This window comes from Electrona antarctica (genome assembly GCF_951216825.1).
Source record: "Electrona antarctica genome assembly, chromosome: 1".
NCBI lineage: Eukaryota > Metazoa > Chordata > Actinopteri > Myctophiformes > Myctophidae > Electrona > Electrona antarctica.
Window position 1 is genome coordinate 15,660,404 of NC_136806.1, and position 20,657 is coordinate 15,681,060.

The 20,657-nt window shown below is 41.3% G+C and overlaps 2 protein-coding genes across 2 annotated transcripts in view; both read left to right on the forward strand.

Annotated features, from left to right (window-relative positions):
- LOC306926089 (uncharacterized protein) overlaps positions 1-10,007 on the forward strand; it is a 257,755-nt gene extending 247,748 nt beyond the window's left edge. Inside the window, exons 19-31 of the mRNA XM_079505347.1 lie at positions 394-474; positions 582-635; positions 900-965; positions 1,626-1,652; positions 2,188-2,247; positions 2,702-2,773; positions 2,871-2,897; positions 4,182-4,235; positions 4,531-4,617; positions 5,137-5,244; positions 6,448-6,486; positions 8,148-8,312; positions 8,367-10,007. Of these exons, the coding sequence (XP_079361473.1) occupies positions 394-474; positions 582-635; positions 900-965; positions 1,626-1,652; positions 2,188-2,247; positions 2,702-2,773; positions 2,871-2,897; positions 4,182-4,235; positions 4,531-4,617; positions 5,137-5,244; positions 6,448-6,486; positions 8,148-8,198 (726 nt within the window). The 3' untranslated portion in view covers positions 8,199-8,312; positions 8,367-10,007. The remainder of the gene's footprint in view (positions 1-393; positions 475-581; positions 636-899; positions 966-1,625; positions 1,653-2,187; positions 2,248-2,701; positions 2,774-2,870; positions 2,898-4,181; positions 4,236-4,530; positions 4,618-5,136; positions 5,245-6,447; positions 6,487-8,147; positions 8,313-8,366) is intronic.
- A 4,927-nt stretch (positions 10,008-14,934) lies between these two features.
- Positions 14,935-19,748, forward strand: rack1 (receptor for activated C kinase 1). The gene is made up of 8 exons (XM_079505311.1): positions 14,935-15,152; positions 16,310-16,481; positions 17,037-17,184; positions 17,466-17,561; positions 18,050-18,160; positions 18,800-18,940; positions 19,250-19,360; positions 19,631-19,748. The coding sequence occupies exons 1-8, from the start codon at positions 15,044-15,046 to the stop codon at positions 19,694-19,696; spliced, it is 954 nt and encodes a 317-aa protein (XP_079361437.1). The 5' UTR covers positions 14,935-15,043; the 3' UTR covers positions 19,697-19,748.
- The last annotated feature ends 909 nt before the right edge of the window (positions 19,749-20,657 follow it).

Here is a 20,657-nt window from a genome sequence, read left to right on the forward strand (position 1 = left end):
TCCTCATGAGCTTACTACTAGGCACCTTTCTTTATTTCTTTCTTTTTTCTTTTTTCTTTCTTTCTTTCTTTCTTTCTTTCTTTCTTTCTTTCTTTCTTTCTTTTTTCTTTCTTTCTTTCTTTCTTTCTTTTTTCTTTCTTTCTTTCTTTCTTTTTATTTGTTTCAAACACCATACAATAAAACATCACAATGAAACAATAAAAGTACAGATACAAAATATCTTAAAAATATATATGTCAATAGACAATAGATAAGTGTGTTTGAAAAGGAGCAGGAAGAAGCTAATGCTTATAAATTCCTACCCCTTCATAACGTTTTTATATTAACACAAAAGTCTTATGAAAAATAAATATGTTAAAAGCTTGACCTTTAACCCTTCTGCTCTTCCACTAGGGGTCGATGGGTGACCTGGGTGTGACCGGACCAGCAGGAGACAGAGGAGAGAAAGGAGAGATGGGTCTTTCTGGACCTGCTGTGAGTAGTGATTAGTGAAGGATGTATTATTGTAAAAGGTGTTTAGAGTGTGTTGGACACAGCTGAATGTTAACGCTGTGGTTCTCCTGCGTCTGTGTGTGGGTCAGGCAATGGACGGGCACAAGGGAGAGAAAGGTGACTGCAGACTGGAAGACAACATGGTCAGTGGCACGCACGCACGCACGCACGCACGCACACGCACACGCACACGCACACACACACACACATACACACGCGGTGTGGCAACTCACCAGTGTCGATGTGTCGTGACACCTAATACATATCTCATCAGAAATGATTTAACCAGTAAAAACACATTGAGACTGTGTCTCTTTGTCAAGTGGGAACTGGCCAAGCGGCAGAATACATAATTACACTTTCAAACACATTGTATTGAGGCCAGGTGTGTCTGTGTGTGTGTCCAGGTTCAGATGATCTCCCAGCCTGGTGCTCCAGGTCCAGCGGGGCCTCCAGGACCTCCAGGATTCATGGTGAGTCATTGATACATCCATCCATCTTCAACCGCTTATCCATAGTCGGGTCGCGGAGGCAACAGCTTGCTCCACCAGAGCAACATTAGCAACTTCATTCTGGGGATCCCGAGGTGTTCCCGGCAGATTTTGGAGATATAAATCCTCCATCTCATCCTTGGACTGCCCCGGGGATCTCCTTCCAGTGGGACGTGCATCGAGGACCTCCCTAGGGAGACGCTCGAGAGGCATCCTTACCAGATGCCTGAACCACCTAAGCTGGCTCCTTTACATGCAAAAAAGCAGCAGTTCTAATAATTGCAATAATTCCAATAATTGATACATCTCAATCCATTACATTACATCACATTTATCAAAGGTCCATGAAAGACCACAAAGGGATCTAATTACCAAGCAGAGTCTATAATACTGTATGCATATAATAATGTTTGCTTTTATGACATGGCTGCTAGTGATTGTCAACAGGATTCTTTCACAGTTTTACCGTAAAACAACATGATTGTGAACCAAAGCGACTCATGCGTAGCATAGCAGCGGGTTATTATTGTGACATGCAGAGAGTATGTCTTGACTTGACTTTATTATAAGTATACATAATCACTGTTCCCCCCGTCAATCTATTAGTGTTACACACTCACACAAGTGCACCATGTCTTTCAGGGACATCATGGAATGCCTGGTCCCAAGGTAAGACTCTAAGACCCTGGAATGGGCTCTTATACACACACGCCATTTTGGAAAGAACTTGGGCCCCTTCCCTACTTCCTACCGATGAATCGACAGATGATACTAATGAAGGCTCTGTTCCATTCTGGTCAAACAGAGTCAGGGTGCTGATATTGTGCATGTTGGCTCACTGGAAACACTCTGCTACACCAGTGGGTCTCAAAGTGTCCTTGAGTGGGTTCCAAATGGCCCCGTACGGGTGCGTAACTCTGAGAGGGTACAAATGGAACGGGTCAATTTGATTCCATTTGTAGTTGTACACTCCCAGAGTTATGGGGGTCCTTGAAATTAAAAACACTGCACACTAAATGGAACAGAGCCTTAATTAGTATCATCGCCGGTAACACCTGTGATGTAAGTAGGGAAGTGGAAGTAGGAAGAGTTATTCTGTGTTATACATACAATAGATGTACGTACAGTATGTTGAATTGACCACAATAGTACTGTCGTGCTAGCTAGGTGTATGACTGAGGAAAGTCTGTCTGTTCTGATGCAGGGAGAGCCTGGAGATGCAATGAGGGGAGAGAAGGGAGACATTGGTCCACCTGGTTTCAAAGTGAGTATCGCTAGCTAGCTGGTCTATGGTTAAAGGCCTCGACAAGGTCCGACATTCTCTATAATAGAAATGGAGGACTGCAGGAACTTGCCATTGATAAAGATGTATGTGACCAAATGTCTTGTATCATCTGTTTTGTATCATGATTGGCCTATAAGACTCTATACTCTATAGCTTCCTGCACACCAGCTAAAACATGTAAAGAAACTCTGTTTCAGTTTTTTCCCTGGTGAGAGAGAAAAGGCAGAGAAGGCCTGTGGCTGTGCCTATATGATTTATTCCAAATTATTATAGTTAAGAGTCACATTAGCACATTTCACTTTTGTTATTTAATTAGTTAGTAAAGTGATATTGCCAAAACCATGTTTGAAAAAAGTGGTGTTGACACAACCAAGAATCTATGATGTTGATGATGATGATGATGATGATGATGATGATGATTGTGTTTTACTAGGGCTTGGACGGCCCCCATGGACCAACTGGGCCAACTGGTTTGGTTGGACTTCCTGGAGCCAAGGGAGAGAAAGTGAGCAAATGAACACATTTTACAGGATTTCGCTATTCTAGTATTTTTCCTTTTGTGGGACATTTGAGATTGAAAATGTGATTTTGTGTTCACACAGGGCAGAACAGGGGAAACTGGAATGGATGTAAGTACACAGTATATAAATGTACATGCATCTAATGTTATTTCTGCCACAGCTGTAAATAAATTAGATATTTCAAAGCAAAGTCAAATGGTAGTCATGCTGAAGATGAATGAGTCCAACACACGCAGCTCAAAGTCTTCATTGTGATTACTATTAAACACTTTCAATGTGGCGTCCCTGTTCTGGGCATGTCATTGTGGTGAAAATCTCTCTTTCACTATCACGATCTTTAAATGTTGGGGTGGCAGTGGCTCAGGGGTAGAGTGGCCGGTAGAGGGGCCTCATGTGAACCGCAAGTTTCCCAGTTCGATCCCTGTGGGCTCCCCCAGAGTTGGTTTCGAAGTGTCCTTGAGCAAGACGCCAAATCCCTAATTGCTCCCGATGTGCATGTTGGCGCCTTGCATGGTTTCCTCCTCCATCGGTGTGTGAATGGGTGAATGTAATGCACAATGGGTGAATGGGTGAATGTAATGCACAATCTATGTAAAGCTTTTTTCTAAAATAGTGAAAGTACGGTAGTCGGCGAACATTCGGCGTAAACTATGTCTACATGTTTGTAAATCTGTTATTTACATCGAAGATATGTTGGGTAGAGGGGAAGAAATTGTGGGCCTAATTTACCGTAGATGCTTGGAGACTCTCTGGTCATCAAGGTACTGTAGGGTTTCGCTGGTTAACACCCCGAGCGGCAAGGACAGAGTTCTCCGTTCAATCAATTAGTAACGCCCAGCGCTCAGGACGGAGATTGATAAGAAGGACGGAGATTATTGAAAACCGATCGCATCGCTCCACAGGCTGGGAGCGTCTGTTGCGCAACATTAAATGTTATTTTACGGTGGGACGTCATCGAAAATGTTCCCCCCCCATTTTAGGCGACGAGACCGAAAATCTTAAAACATGAATAACTCTTGATATAAATCATTCCATCCAATTCTAAGCAAAGATTATGTGTTAGACGGCCCATGACGGTCCTGTCGCTAGTCACGTTAGAATTCATCATAACTCCCGTTGTTGTCGTTCGCCTCTGGAGTGTTTTGGCTACATCAAGCTACTTCCGCTACATCCGGGATAGCGCCTGGTCCGTCGCTAAATGTGCTCCGCTGCTATAAATCGCTGGGAGCTCTGATTTAACGGATTAAATAACCCTGGGCGATTAGAGTGTTAAGAGTGGTCATCTATAGCAGTCGAGAGGCACACGCACATCCACACATTTCGACAGGTGCTGGATCAATATCCAACTGTAAGAGTTATTTTAGAGTCCTCCTGTATTCCTTTCATCGCCAGGGCTTCCCAGGACTGCTTGGAGAGAAGGGGGAGCGAGGAGAAAGAGGAGACAAGGTAAACGACTGCTGGTTTACAGGTCAATGGAGTCAAGAGGTTTGCGTATGAATCTTGGACTTCATTGTGTGATATGGAGTGAATTGAACAATAGCAAAACAAGAGTTTATGTATCATATTACCATACTTACAAAGCAACCAAAGGTATGGCACCCGCATATCTTCCAAGTCTGATCAGACACTACAACCCCAACCTGTTTATGGATTGTCAAAACAAATAAAACAAATAGCAAACATTGTGTGTTTGTACTTGTACTTCTTGTCTAAGCATGGCTGTTGTGCTCCATGTCTCCAGGGTGACAGGGGAGGGGTGGGGAGAAGAGGTCTGAAGGGAGGGAAAGGAGAACAGGGACCCCCGGGTCTGGACCAACCCTGTCCTGTGGTATGTACGCACAGTCGCACTCACATGCACACACATGCGCACACATGCGCACACACACACACACACACACACACACACACACACACACACACACACACACACACACACACACACACACACACACACAGTGTGGCAACTCACCAGTGTGTCGTGACACCTAATAATACGTAGGTATCTCACCAGAAATAACTTCATCGCTTTTTCTCTTGTAGACATATTTCTCTATCTGGACCTGGGCCTCCAGGACCTAACTTAAAACCAAAGACGAAAACATTTTAAGCCGTGCAACGGCAACATAAAGTGCAGACCTACAAGCTCGAAAGCTTGTATAGGTCTGTTATTGTCATAATTTTAAGCATCAGAATTGTCTGAGAAAAGCTTCAGTGGTGTGAATTACCACTTCGAAATGTTTGCCCGTTTCTCTTGCACACTCAGTCTTGCTTATGTTACTTCCTGCTATTTTCTCTGCTCTGTGACTCTTCTGCACAATGCTGTGGATGTATCCTCTTCATGCTGTAGGGTTGTGAGGAACCCAAAGATCTTTCCAAGGATGCTGAGCGCTCTGCTCCTCCTCCTCCTCCTCCTCCTCTTCTGCCTTCTTCTGGCTCTGCCGCCCCCTGTCCTCTGGTACAGTATCTATGTCTCCTTCCTCCTCGCTTCGTCTGTATTGCTGCTTTATTTGGCTGTCCTATTCCTTTTCTACATGAACTATCATATAATATATGAGAGTTATATTATAACTCTACCCTACTGCATTCTCTTCTCTTCTCTTCTCTTCTCTTCTCTTCTCTTCTCTTCTCTTCTCTTCTCTTCTCTTCTCTTCTCTTCTCTTCTCTTCTCTTCTCTTCTCTTCTCTTCTCTTCTCTTCTCTTCTCTTCTATTCTGTCTTGTCTTGTCTCATCTCTTGTATTACTATCTTGCATAGCCGGCTATGCAGTACCCGTTGTACCCGTGTCAGAGTACCCGTTGTACCCGTGTCAGAGTACCCGTTGTACCCGTGTCAGAGTACCCGTTGTACCCGTGTCAGAGTACCCGTTGTACCCGTGTCAGAGTACCCGTTGTACCCGTGTCAGAGTACCCGTTGTACCCGTGTCAGAGTACCCGTTCCACCCATCTGTCTGTGTCCCTTTTATGCTCATATATGGAGATTTCTGTATCTGTCTCTCTGTGTCCCTTTATTCCTATATATGGAGTTCTGTGTCAGGCATGCCCAAATATGAAGTGTTGTGATGTCAGAAGAACAGGCCAGCTCCATATATGGAGATATAAGGGTGATCAGGTCCAGAGCCTGGGCTTTTGTTCTGGTTCTGGACAACAGTGTATGCGACGGACTCGACACCGGGGCACTGCACTCCCTGTGGTGGTGTGTTGCACGCGTGTGCCGAATTTGAAGTCGGTGGGGCGAACGGTTCTCGAGTTATGTAGATTACAGACGTACAGTTGGAGGCCATCGATAATGTCCTTTTCTTTTTGCTGAGGTTTGCGTGATCTACGCAAAAGGACAGTTAACCCATTTTGGGCGGGAACCCCTTTTGGTGTTTTAAACATTATAATTTAGCTATTGAAAAATAGCAGATCTACAAGCTCATAGCGCGCCACCGCGTGGCGCGCTACGAGCTTGTAGGTCTGCTATTTTTGAAAAATCGTGAAAATATTTATTTCAGAAAACTGGAGGATTTAGAAGGATTTTTTAAAATTTTGAGGTCAGGCCTAAATGGGTCAAATGATAAGGGACAATATCGGTGGCACCCAACTGTACAGACGTATACAGAGACTTGGTGCATGTATTGCTGCTGCACTGTGCTCACCACTGTTGTTGTCACTCCTCAGGGACATGACGGACTGCCCATACCAGGCTGTTGGCACAAGGTGAGTGGAAAGAAACGCACAGACGTTGGCCTGAAGTAGGGCTGGGCAATATATCACATATCGTCACTGTCTGGCAGAAACCATCTAACTCCATTATAGACTTTTTGATTTTTTTTCTCCTCCATAAATCAATGCTATTGAACACCCTTTACGTGTGTTGGGTTATGCAAATTTGGAACCAATGAAAAGTATTAAAAAGTGCTTATGACAAAATCACCTATTAATTAAAATCCATTGGACCCTCAAAGTGTCTGCTAAAGCAGCTAACTCCACCACCTCTCCCCCTCTCATGCAAGTAACTGACAATATATAAAGTCACAATACCAACTTTGAGGAGGCAGTATTGCTTTGTTTTAAAAAATATATAAGGTTTTCCTCATTTCCTGAAAAATGAACATTTTGGAGTTAGCTGGTTTCTGCCCGACAGCAGTGCTATCATGATGAGACTAGATATCACCTGAGATTTAGAAAATCATAACATGACATAAGTGTTGTCTATTCCTGGTTTTTAATATCATTTAATACTAGATGTGACACATTGCATTGGGATAGATCGGCTATTTTTGCTATTTTTGAAAAGCTTTGAATTGTTTTGAAAGAAAAATGATATTGTCACAAATCACAACATGATTTCATCGTCACAATATGGATATTATGGTATAAATTGGACAGAAATATTGTGATATTTCATGCTGTTGTCCATATCGCCCAGCCCTAGCCTGAAGCATAAATGGCTAACGAAGTGATGAGCATTTCTTGTGGCAGCAGTTGGCACGGTGATATGCGATTGTAGTCCAGCTAACATCTTAGTAGTCACAAAATGCCTTGAATAGAAGCAACCCTTGAGATGGTTTTCTGTGGAATGATTACCAGCATTAAATTAATGGTTTGACTTTGATTTGCATTTCGCTACAGGGGCATTTTGTAAGTACATACGGCTGTCGAAGCATGATTGATTGTTTGAAATTGACTGATTCCTGCTAACTTTAGTGGGTAGAACTTGTTTGGTCTGTGATATGAAGCCCTACTCATAATCAATAATCATAATCAATCCTTGCTCTTCTTCTTTTGCAGTGATAACTAACCAGCGGCATGGCATCTGTACATATTGATCATATTGATATGGTATATATTGCAGCTGAATACCCCCCACACCCTTTTTTCCATTTTTACAAAACATTTTTATATAATATATTGAGATGATTTTTTTTTCTATTGAGGACATCTTTCGGAGTCAACAGTATTATCAACAAGACTGGATGTATAGGACTTTCTTTTAACTCATAAACTCTTGAAGTATGAAGTATTTGATAGCCAGTGATGGTGAAAATTCATCCAAATTGAACTTGACGATCAGACTCCTAATATGAAGGACAGTGCACCTGGATGTGTAGAGAGAGAGAGAGGGAGAGAGAGAGAGAGAGAGTGTGGGGTCGAAGCTGCCTTACTAACTAACAGGGTCGGACTTGATCATTAACGCTGCATGGGAGTGGCTATGGACAGATCTCCTGGTGTGACTGACTGACTGACTGACTGACAGACAGACAGACAGACAGACAGACAGACAGACAGACAGACAGACAGACAGACAGACATACAGACAGACAGACAGAGGAGTGTGGGTCGGTGGTCTCTTCTCATCTCTCTCTTCTCTGAAAAAGGAGGAGATGGCGAGACAGAAGCTCAAACGCAAACGTCTCTCTCAGCCCTGAAGGGGGAGACAGACACGGCCCGGAGGCCAAAGAAGACGTGTGACTGAGAACACAAAGGGACAGACTGCCCTTTCTTTGTGACATGTGGTGGCAAGCCATGGAACGCCCCAGTGTGTCCTCCAGTCCCCAGTGTGTCCTCCAGTCCCCAATGTGTCCTCCAGTCCCCAGTGTGTCCTCCAGTCCCGACCCATTACGAACACTCAGATAGTATCATCCATTATGGAAATTCACCAGGAGGTGGCGACAGTGAGCACTGCATTTCCACGCATTCACCTGAGGAGGACACACACACACACACACACACACGTCACGGTTATTGATATTACTCAGTTGCGTGATAATCAGTTGAGGTTTGCTCCTCTGGGTCACTATAACTGTGACCACTGGCACATAGGGAGGGTTTAATCCCACAGATGTATTGTATATGATTATGGTTTGCTCTTTTTATTATTATTATTAAGGTTTTCACTGATGAAGTGCATGATCATGACAATTAAGACACTAGTGCTGTTTAGCAACCTGAAGGCCTTTGTGGTTTGTTCTCACTCTTCTAGATTAACTTTCTAGAACAATCAAACAAACAAACAGAAATGTAACTACAATATTGTGTGTCATTTTACTTGCATAGTGCAGCTTATACAAATCTTTCCATTTGATCAAGGTCATGAGGTCAAGGTCAGTTTATGTTTTCTTGATGGCTTACACTTCTGGTGGTTGTTACTATAGTGTTGTTTTGTTTTGTACTAATTATAATTTTTTTCTATTCTATACTATACTATTGTTGGCAAGTTACATTTTTGCATTCCTGTGCATGGACACGTTTGTATAATATAAACAGTGCATGCTGAGTGTTAGATTCAAAGCAAAACATTGAAGGAACCATTTACTACAGTATTTATGATTTTGCAGTATTTCATCTTATTAACATTAACATGAGGTTGACCCCTGTTTTAATTAATTTGACAACAGTGGTGGACAGTAACGAAAAACATGTACTTGAGTAGGCCTACTGTACATTTATTTGAAGATCTGTACTTTACTTGCATGTTTGCATTTTTGGATAGGCTACTTGTGACTTTCACTCCACTATACATTTCAAAGACAAATGTAGAAATATTGTACTTTTGACCCGACCTCATTTCTAGGAAAGGAAAAGGTATAGGCTATTATGTATTAACCACTTAAGCCCTATTATTTCAAACATAGTGAAAGTATCAGATCTACAAGCTCATATAACACATCACAATGCAAGGATTTGTGAGCTTGTAGATCTAATATTTTTATTATTATATTCTTTTGGGTGGAAAATGTCAAAATTTCAATCCAACAATGCATTGATATTAAAAAAGAAAATGTAAATTTGTACTTTTGAATTAGATATTTTCAAATGCAAGTACTCCAGTAGGCTACACATTTGACTGGGCAACTTTCACTTGGAGTTGACTTGAGTCATACTTAGCCTCAGTCAGTAGCCAGCCTTTTATTTTCGTTCACATTCGGCTCAAAAAGAAAGGCCTGGGGAAACCTATTGGAAAATTTGGTATATAGGAAGTGGGAACCAACTTGTATTTCGCTAACCAATAACAGTGCAGAGGGGTGTGGCTCCAAATTTGGTGACGTCAGTGTTCTCTGCTGTTTTGTACCGGGAGATGGGAAGGGAGGAGGGGGTGGGGGCAGGCCGCTCAGATCGGGGAACCAATAGGATCCACCGCCGTGTTTGGCCGGCACCCGCCCCGCCATAGCAGAAATCACATGGGCTGGGCCAGTCCGGGATGACCTTTTACGCAGAGCCTGGTAGTCGATGGTCACAGAGGGGGCGCTTGTTTAACAGGCGACCAGATTAAGGTTGGTGAGGGGTCTGTTAAAACGACCGGATTAAGGTTGGTGAGGGGTCTGTTAAAACGACCGGATTAAGGTTGGTGAGGGGTCCGTTAAAACGACCGGATTAAGGTTGGTGAGGGGTCTGTTAAAACGACCGGATTAAGGTTGGTGAGGGGTCCGTTAAAACGACCGGATTAAGGTTGGTGAGGGGTCCGTTAAAACGACCGGATTGAGGTTGGTGAGGGATGCGCTGCTCCGTGCTTGCGGTTATGGTTAGGTTAGGGTTTGAGGTAGGTAGTAGCTGGCGCTGTAAAACAAGCGTCCCATCAGCGCCCATCAAAACCGAGGCTCTGCGTAAAAGGTAGTATCTATTCTTTGACTCAAGTGTGACGAGGAGTGATGAAGTACTGTCTCCAGAACTTCTGAACAGCAGGGGGTTTCGCTGCTGACTTAACATTATTTTCATTGTGTGTTTGTTTGGACATTTTTAATCAATGTTAATAAATTGGACTTGGACTTAAACGTGCAGTTCTTTATCAATTACACACACCCTATGAAGCCTTGAATTCATGGAGATTCATTCAGGAGAGTCTCCTATTGACCGATTGATCCAATTATTCGCTCCGGAATGCAACAAAAGTCACAAAAACAAAAATATCTCTGTGAATTCAAGGCTCCATGGGGTATGTAATTGATAGAAAATAAGTCATGTGTGGGGTGAACTACTCCTTTAAGGACTATTTATAATAGAATTGTATGCAAAATCTTCTTTTTTTTTAACTGTTCTTTTTTTTCTATGCAGAAAAAGAGCTTGACACAATGTTCTTAATTGTCAGCTGTTTAGCATTTTGTGTTTTCTTATTTGATTACTGTGACAATTTCAATGTTTTATTTTGGTTGCCACTTCTTGAAGGGTTTTAGTTGTCTAAAGACATTTTTAAGGCTCTCACTAGCTGTTTGCTATATTGCATCCACACATTGGCATTATTTTATTCGCACATTCTTTGACAAACACATGCGCTCACGCACACACACACACACACACACACACACACATTCTGATAAATGGGCAATGGGTAGCATAGGAATTAAGCATTTGGCTTTTCCACAGTTAAGTTGTTAGGATATTTACTCATAGAGTAAGGAGGGAGATTGTTTGCAATCACATTTTGAGATTCTATTTACATTTTTACTTTGAGGTTGACATCAGTATGGACTTTTTGTATTGATACTAATTGCACATTTTTATACAAGAATGAAAGTAGTCATTTGTATGGCAAGATGAATTTCCATGTTATATGCTTGACTAACAATCTTCGGTTCGGTATAATGTCCTTCATTAAATACAGTTTTAAGTTATTGTAAGGCAATTTCACGCTTTACATTACCTCTGTTCCACTAAGCCCAAAGATTTATCTGTCTATATATTTTCACACGGCCCATCTCAAATCTATCCCTCACTTGAATGAAATATTAAAATAATTGAGTCTGCATGCCACCATATGTGCTAAACCAGTGTAACCAGTGTAAAGAACAGTCATCCACTGACCATGGGGAGAGTGAGACACAAGACTGTGGATACTCTGGTCATCCAGTAGACTATTCATGAACTCACATGGGCACATGCATTTTAAGAAAAATGATAACGCTTCATCGGTTTGTCACATCTCTTTTATCCACTTACAGAACCTACCTAAATGCTTGCTCTATTCAACACTGTAATGAGGCAATTTGTTCACTTGAAACATTGACAAATACTTTTGTAGTGACAGTGGGCCAGTACTGCTTAATGAGGATGGCACTTTGCCATTAATTTTGCCATCAGTGTTTACTGTTTCAAGTCCCCACAACTACAGTAGGCCACCTCACACATTTTCTCAGTCCATCCCAAAACAATTCTCAATTGAGGGCAAAAAGTCATATTGTGAACTTCCACTTGTCCACTTGTTCTTACATTCTTTTTGCAACTTGTGCCAAAAATGGGCATCGAGACACTATGTCACCCTGTCCCCTGTGTTGTTGTCTATATCAGTAACACTGTTAGGCTCTATTTGTGATGTATTAATACTCATCATTTTGTCTTCCATCTGACTGCTGTGATTCATGTGTTAAAAACAACACACTTAAACACAGGAGATTAATGCAGGGTTTGATTTGTAAAATAGAAAAACAAGGGGGGGGTGCACTAGGCATTGTCTTAACCACTTAACACAACATTACATTGCAGAGATGGGGAAATTGTTTTGATTAAATTATGATATAAAGTTAACATAAATCAATAGACAGTCTACAGTTCACAAAAGGATAATTGTAATGAATTCAGACCAGACGCATGGAAAATAAATCATCCCTACCTAAATGAAGGACTAGAGTGGGGATATCAAAAGCAGAAGCATGGATTTCCTCATCTTCCCTCACCGAATCGAACCCTGCATTAATGTACTATTGCTAAATACATTTTATAAATAAATGAATGAATACATCAACAATCACTGAGGTGTAAACCTGATAAGAGAACTGTTGAATAGTATATAGAGCTATGTTTTAATTGGAACCAGGAATTCAGTTAAATCTCAACACAGTTCTAGCTGGGATTTTATTGGAAGCTGATAGTTAATCTGTCACTTACATTTATATGTGTTTATTTCTTTTGCAGATTCTATCAGTTTCCTTTATAAAGGCATAACTACTATAGGCCTAAGTGTAATTATATCAGAATGCAGTTTGGTATAATACAAATATCACAGTATTAGCTTGATGTGAGTATGTTTATTTGGTTGTGTATTTGGTTGTAAAGGAATTAAGCTATTTTTGTAACTTCTCGTCGTCTATGCATTATGTGAAATCTGGTCAATTCAACTTGTAGACTGAAATAAATAAGATCTCCAAACAATGTTTTGATGTTCATTTGGAAATATTGCTTGACACTGAATTATATATCATACTTTTTTTAATATAAAATGTAGGGTATATGATTTGCAATATAATTTGCATATAATTTGCAACTCTAGATGTTTTTCATAATGGGATGAATCTAGAGTTGCAATACCCTCCATTGACTCCCCACTCATCCAATTTGCTTTTGTGATCTGCATGTATTAAACGTTAAACTCACCAACATTGCAGCTGTAGGGCAAGCTTGAAATAACCTCTTTCAATCTGCCAAGCGTTTCATAAAAATCCACCGTAGACATGTTATGAGCTACTTTCTGTCAAGAAATTCTCTGCAGATGATTATTTTTCTAATTGTTGGAGTTTGGAAGCACTCGTCGAAGTCACTGAACGGCCCTGCGTACCACCTGTTTCGCATGTGCACATAATGCAGGAGGCAGCAGCGCGACCCGTTAATAAAACGAGTGCTTCCAAACACTTAGAAAAAGAATCACCTGCACAGAATTTCTTGACAGAAAGTAGCTCATAATATGTCTATACGGTGGATTTTTATTAAACAAAAGCTTGGCAGATTGAACGAGGATAATTCAAGCTTGGCCTAGACGAGGCTAGAGCTGCAATGTTGGTGAGTTTAACTTAATTTAATACAAGCAGATCGCAAAAGCAAATTGGATGAATGGGGAGTCAATAGAGGGTATTGCAACTCTAGATTCATCCCATTATTAAAAAAAACGTATATGATACTATTCATCATTCAAGATCAGCTACAAGATATCACTATTTTTTGCCATTTTAATTTTGTATTTGTTCAGCTGACTACAACAGTTGACATGTTCATCATTGGTAGGTATACTCCTGTATACATACACACACATACAAACAAACTAAAGCACAATTTATAGCCAAAGATGCATGGAGCTCTGAACAGACCTCAGGTCAGGTCCGGTCAAATAACTTGAGGTCCAAAGTTCAGATGTGCCCTCTAGAAGAATTAGGCCAATTTAGTCCCACTGTTCTGGAGGGTCATCAGATTATACTAAGATCCCCTGACCCTGGAGCCTGTCCATGAATTTCAGAAGCTGAAACAAAAAAGTCACACATAAATAGCTACGGCCTACATTTTATGTAGAGGAGCAATAGGCTGCCCCAGAGGGCCTATGGCAAATTGTTATGCCTTTGGCAGAACATTCATTAATAGAAAATATCATATAAAAACATAATTTGCCATTTTTTAAAAGGTAAAGTTTTGATTGATTGATTGAAGTATTTATTAATAGTTTGCAGAATTACAGTTCCTATTTGTCCAAAATCAACAAGATCGTGCACTTGGTGACAAGTTTTTGATTTTTGGTATGGTGTTAGGTATGGTTATAACTTGTTTTCAAAAACCATCGCAAACGAGTTGGGCTCGCCCCCTAGTGGTCTGTTTGCAATGAATCAAATATTAAAGTATATGGTTATATGCTAAATAACATAATCAAAATGTGGGTGAAAATAACTTCTGGAAAGGCATCATTTTCAAGATGGCGTCCACGGTGGCCTCAGTAAGCTTAAAATGCCTATAAACTGGGATTTAATACATCAGAAATCATAACAATTATGCACTTGGTGACAAACAGACCACTAGGGGGCGAGCCCAACTTGTTTGCGATGGTTTTTGAAAACCTTATAACCATACCTAACACCATGCCAAAAATCAAGAACTTGTCACCAAGTGCATAATTGTTGTGATTTTTTATGTATTAAATCCCAGTTTATAGGCATTTCAAATAATATCAGTGAATAAGGAAAATGGGAAACAATGATAATACAAAAGTACAAACGTTTGCATTTAGTGACATTTAGTTTATGTAAGTATGTGAAACAATCCTAGAAACTATTTGAATCTCTCCATTATACAATATATTAATCTATAGAGATAATAGTGAAACAAGAATGGAATAAACCGAAAACGCACTGGTCCAACAATTCCCAGCATGCTATGCGGCTCGCTCGCGACCCCTCAAAGGTTTTACATCCGGGGCGCGACTTCCTTTTTCTCTGTGCCCAAATGCGATGAGGACCTAGGGCGACCTGGACCTCCACATAATCTAACTCCATCCTTGTAAAAGGCACCGCCAAACCTCGCAAAGATGACCGAGCAGATGACAGTAAGGGGGACCCTAAAGGGGCACAATGGCTGGGTCACCCAAATCGCCACCACGCCTCAGTTTCCCGACATGATTCTGTCCGCGTCCCGAGGTAAGCGCCACTCAGCCCCGGCTCCGCCAACATGGCTACCGCCGCTAGCACGGTTAGCATTGTGGCTAGCAAGCTTGGTTGAAGAGCTGATTAAGATAAAAAGTGATACGGTGATGGTGGTAGAAATAAGGTGACACCTAATCAATCCAAAGATACAAACCCAGTCGCGACTCAACGGTGTGAACGTCGTGCTAAAAATAATCTCATACTATTCGCCTAAACGTCACTCATACCGGCAGTTAGCCAAACCACCTCAACTTTATACTGAACACTACATCTATGACACGTGTTTGAGTGCTGGATGTCACAATATGTCGTTCAAATCTTTTACCCGAATGTTTTGGGTGATTGGTGAAGGTCTTTTTTAGCTCAATCTGGACGTTAGTAGCTCAATAACTGAAGAACTCATTCACCTGTATTTATTTGAACCTGGTTGCAACTGCTACCCTTATGACAGTTCTACTGTCAAGTCATTTCTCATCAAGGTAAACAGGCAGTGATGGAAGATGTACAGATCTTTGACTTAAGTGAACGTAGCAATACCACAGTGTTGCTAATATGTTGTACAAAATTGTTGGGCATTCAACATATAGCCACATACTCAAAAGTAGCAAAGTTGTCATTATGCAGAATCCCTATTTGAGTTATGGTGTAGTGATCATTGTCTTCCTCAATGTTGCAGCCGATAAAGGTAGAGCTGATTTCAATAACTTGCATACTAACTGGGTGGTACAAAAGTAACACTATGTAAAATGTATTGTAATGAAAGCCCAATATTCCCCGGACATAAAAATGTATATTAAAAGTAGAGGACAAGTATCTACATTGGATTTAACAGTGATTGAATATGATAAATGCATTTATACATTCCATCCCAGCATCAATATCTGGGTGCCTTTTCATTACACCTTCCAGTCTTTGTTTAAATGAAATGCAATTGCAAAATACTATTTCTTTGACGGTAAATGAGCAGTGATGGAAACTCCAATGCCAGCTGTATTTCTTGTGATGATAAAGAGGCTGTTTCTGAGCTCTGAACCAGGTGCTCTCATTTGAGAGATTTTCACTGATATTTGATTTGATGTGGTGGTCTAATGTGTGATACTCTGCTCCGAAGGCTGAAGAATTAATCAGTTGTGTTTTTTATTATTTCTCAGACAAATCTATAATCATGTGGAAGCTGACCCGTGATGAGACCAACTATGGCATCCCCCAGCGTGCCCTCAAGGGCCATTCTCACTTTGTGAGCGACGTTGTCATCTCCTCGGATGGCCAGTTTGCTCTGTCAGGGTCCTGGGATGGCACCCTCCGCCTGTGGGACCTCACCACGTAAGTCACGTCTTACTGGTATAGAACACTGATGGGTGAAACTTTTCGTTACACCTTCCCAGTCTGTTTAAATTAAAATTCAATCGCAAAATGCAAGTATTACTTGGGTGGTAAATGAGCGGTGATGCTAACTCCAATGCCAGCTGTATTTCTTGTGATGATAAAGAGGCTGTTTCTGAGCTCTGACCTGCTGAAACTGAAGCAATCTGCTCTCATACTAGTGATAACGGTTATATTATTTACCCACCATCAATTGTAATTGTCCATGTTTGTTATGACCAGTTGAATCAGATTCCTCCAAATGTTATGTCTGCCTATCCTGTTAAATTTGGAAGTATATAATGACACAGAAATTGGGTAAAACTTTAGTTTCATTGGAGTTTATCAAACGTATGAATGAACTATACACTATATACAAGAAACTTAAAATGCTCCTTTGTCACTGATGAGAGAGGCCGTTTCTGTACTAATTGTTCGATTTCATCCCCATCTTCAGTGGTGGGTTGTTAGGTTGAAATAAACAATGTTTTTTTTTTTTTTTTTTTTTTACTGTAGTGGCACCACCACTCGCCGCTTCGTTGGTCACACCAAGGATGTACTAAGCGTGGCCTTCTCTGCGGACAACCGCCAGATCGTGTCTGGCTCCCGAGACAAGACCATCAAGCTGTGGAACACCCTGGGAGTCTGCAAGTACACAATCCAGGTGTGTTGCTGCACAAGGAGTGTGCATTTCTCTGTCGGAGGCAGCTAACCTGTGTACCTTAGGTTGGTGGTTGCCCATGGTGGTGATTCTTGTAGGTGAAAGTAAGCTAAAATAAAATGGTACTTTAACTCCCGATGATTATACCAATTCACAGATTGCTCTGATTTACTGTGCTGAAATCCTGCAAATATGAGGGGGCATTTGGACACATTTCTTGACAAAAGTTAAAAAGAAAAACCAGTACATTATTTGAGTGTGACCTCTGACCTTGTCTCCTTCAGGACGAGAGCCACTCTGAGTGGGTTTCCTGTGTGCGCTTCTCCCCCAACAGCAGCAACCCCATTATTGTCTCCTGCGGCTGGGACAAGATGGTTAAGGTATGTCCATCCTCTTTAAAACTACTTTAAGCCTGGTGGCCCTAATTTGGGTGTGTCGGTATACGCAAACAAAAAAGGCAGATCTGCAAGCTCACAGCATATTGTGAGCTTGTATATTCAGATTGGTATATAGGGCTTCTGTGTTTAAACTCCTGGGTTAGAAGAGATGTGAAAGTCCTTGAATTTTGAGAATAAATGTTAAATGTTAAGTTTGACAGGGGAAAGTGCAAACATTCTCCTGTTCTAATAACGAACCCTGGTTAGTTATTAGTGTTCTAAGTGTTTTTCAATGTGATCTGTCCTTGTACGTTGCGTCTGCTGTGGTTTGTCCAATGATTTTAAAAACGTATGCATGTATTAGCTGATATGGCTCTGATGAGAACTGTTGATGAGGGCACAACCCACGGAACACATTGAAGCAATGTAAACCTAGGTAGGTCAGGTTTATGTTGCTATTGACACCCAGTACTTGATTCCCTCTGCCCCAGGTGTGGAACCTGGCCAACTGTAAGCTGAAGACCAACCACATTGGTCACACTGGCTACCTGAACACAGTGACGGTCTCTCCCGATGGCTCCCTGTGTGCCTCCGGTGGAAAGGTAGAATGAAATCCATTCATCTGGACTGTTTATTCACCCAGTCAGTTTCAGTGCAGGTGTTCAGTTTTGATGGAAAACTAACAATGCTCCTGTTTCAATATGATGAAAAAGAGGCTGTTTCTGAACTGAAATAATTATACTACTCTCTAGCAGCTAGAGAGTAGTATAATTATTTCTCTTGAATAGCTAGAATCCAGCTATTCAAGAGTTTACTAATGAAGTGTTTTCTTGTGACCGTATAGCTTATTTCAGTGTTTTTCAACCAGTGGTCCGGGGACCACCAGTGGTCCTTGAGGTGATTCCAGGTTGTCCCCAGCTAAATGATGGAGTTGGTAACCAAATGGACCATTTCACACTCAAGACTTAGATTATTGTTAAACGTCTGAATTACTTAATTTACAAGAAGTCTACACAATTGGATAATGTAGAAGAATTATTTGTTAAATACAGCATAGAATTGTGGACAAAAACAAAACTCTTTAGTTTTGGTTCTGAGGGACTAAACCTCATCAAATGGTGGTCCGTGGCTAAACTTCTGAATAGTGGGCCCTCGTTGACCACTGGCTTATTTGAAAGGGTTCTATTGGTATACTGCTGTCGCTCTGGAAGTTCAGACACATTTTGCGTGTTCTTCTCCAGGACGGGCAGGCCATGCTGTGGGACCTGAATGAAGGCAAACACCTCTACACCCTGGACAGCGGTGACAACATCAACGCATTGTGCTTCAGCCCCAACCGCTACTGGTTGTGTGCTGCCACCGGTCCCAGCATCAAGATCTGGGTGCGTTTTCGTTACACCTTCCCAGTCTTTGTTTAAATTAAAATTCAATCGCAAAATGCTAAGTATTACGTGGGTGGTAAATGAGCGGTGATGCTAACTCCAATGCCAACTGTATTTCTTGTGATGATAAAGAGGCTGTTTCTGAGCTCTGACCCCGGGCACTCTCATTCGAGAGATTTTCATGAATGTGTGAAATTTCTCTCCCGCCGTGCAGTGAAACGGCGGGAGAGAAAAAAAGCAGTGAAACTGCTTTGTCGTGCTATTGCGGTGATTTGTTTCCTCATGTTTGCTCTGTCTGCGCTTGTTCAGGACCTGGAGGGCAAGATCATTGTGGATGAGCTGAGACAGGAGGTGATCAGCACCAACAGCAAGGCCGAGCCCCCACAGTGTACTTCCCTGGCCTGGTCTGCTGATGGACAGGTACGATGCATGAGCATGTCTTAATTTATAGTCAATTACAAAGGTGTTGCTTGCCAAAAAACCTTTTGGCAAACGATAACCATTGTGTGATGAATAAATTAAGCTTTACTTTCACCCCTGGTGATTATACCATTTCACTTAACGCACTGATATAAACTGTCAGATATACCTGCAAATATGAGGGGGCATTTGGACAAACTATTTGACAAAGGTAGAAACTGACAAGATGACTAAGTGTTTCATTTCCTTGTTTTTTTATTTCCTCCTCAGACCCTGTTTGCCGGCTACACTGACAACCTGATCAGAGTGTGGCAGGTTACCATTGGAACTCGATAAGATTTCCCAAGCCGAGCGTTGATTTGAATAAAAGACACTTTAAAAAAAAAAAGAGCAATTGTGATGTGTTGGATTATTAATCACACGTTTTTTTCTATTTTTTTGTATTCCTTGGATACTTACGTTATACTTAAAAATCCACATTAAATGACATTTAAAGAGTAACTTGTGTAAAGTAACGTAATTTTCAATTGAAACAGGATGGGGACAACATTGTGAACTATTTGAATGTTTAAGGGTAAAGAAATGAGTTGAAGATTGGTTGATGGGTGAATGTCATTATTTGGTGAAATTGTTGGACATTATTTATGTCTGCACAAGTTTGATGGAGGGTGGAGTGTGGATGCATACTACATCGGGTGGGCAATTATATATTTTAAAAAGGCTGCACAATATAACTGCATGTGATGTCGAATGTTTTTAAAAGCGTGCATGTTTTCCATTACAACTCTTAACACCACTATTTGTAATTTATCTTCTACCTGGGTTATAACCCAGTCTGCTGGATGAGACCGTCTCATCCAGGAAGGATTGTTTTGCCTCATTGGACCCGATTCACTAAGGTGTTACACCCATGTTTTAGTGGTCTGATTCAGTAATTATATATTTTTTTCTGAGGGCTGCTCTTTCTCAAGTCTACTTGGATACATACTTGCATGGGACCAAAGCTTGCTGTATGTATTCTAGACTACTAACGTGGCAAGTTTGAGAAATTCCTTTACACCCAAAATGGGTGTATATTGAGACCAAATTGCTACCATCACAAAAGTAGTCCTTGCTTAATGCGTGGCATGGGGAGAATTGCAATTGTTTCAGGCAATACTACTTTTCAACCAGTAGGTGTCCTACCTGACCTAGGGTCGAATTTATTTTCAATGGAAGAGTGCAACAACAAATCGACACAGTTGGCCACCTGGCTTGCCCGTAGAGTTGTGTGTATCCTAGCAACCAGCATAGGCTG

Coding starts and splice junctions, on each gene's coding strand:
- rack1 (XM_079505311.1), top strand. CDS start 15,044: ATGACCGAGCAGATGACAGTAAGGGGGACCCTAAAGGGGCACAATGGC. Junction 18,161..18,799: donor TGTGTGCCTCCGGTGGAAAG/GTAGAATGAAAT, acceptor GTTCTTCTCCAG/GACGGGCAGGCCATGCTGTG. Junction 18,941..19,249: donor GTCCCAGCATCAAGATCTGG/GTGCGTTTTCGT, acceptor GCGCTTGTTCAG/GACCTGGAGGGCAAGATCAT.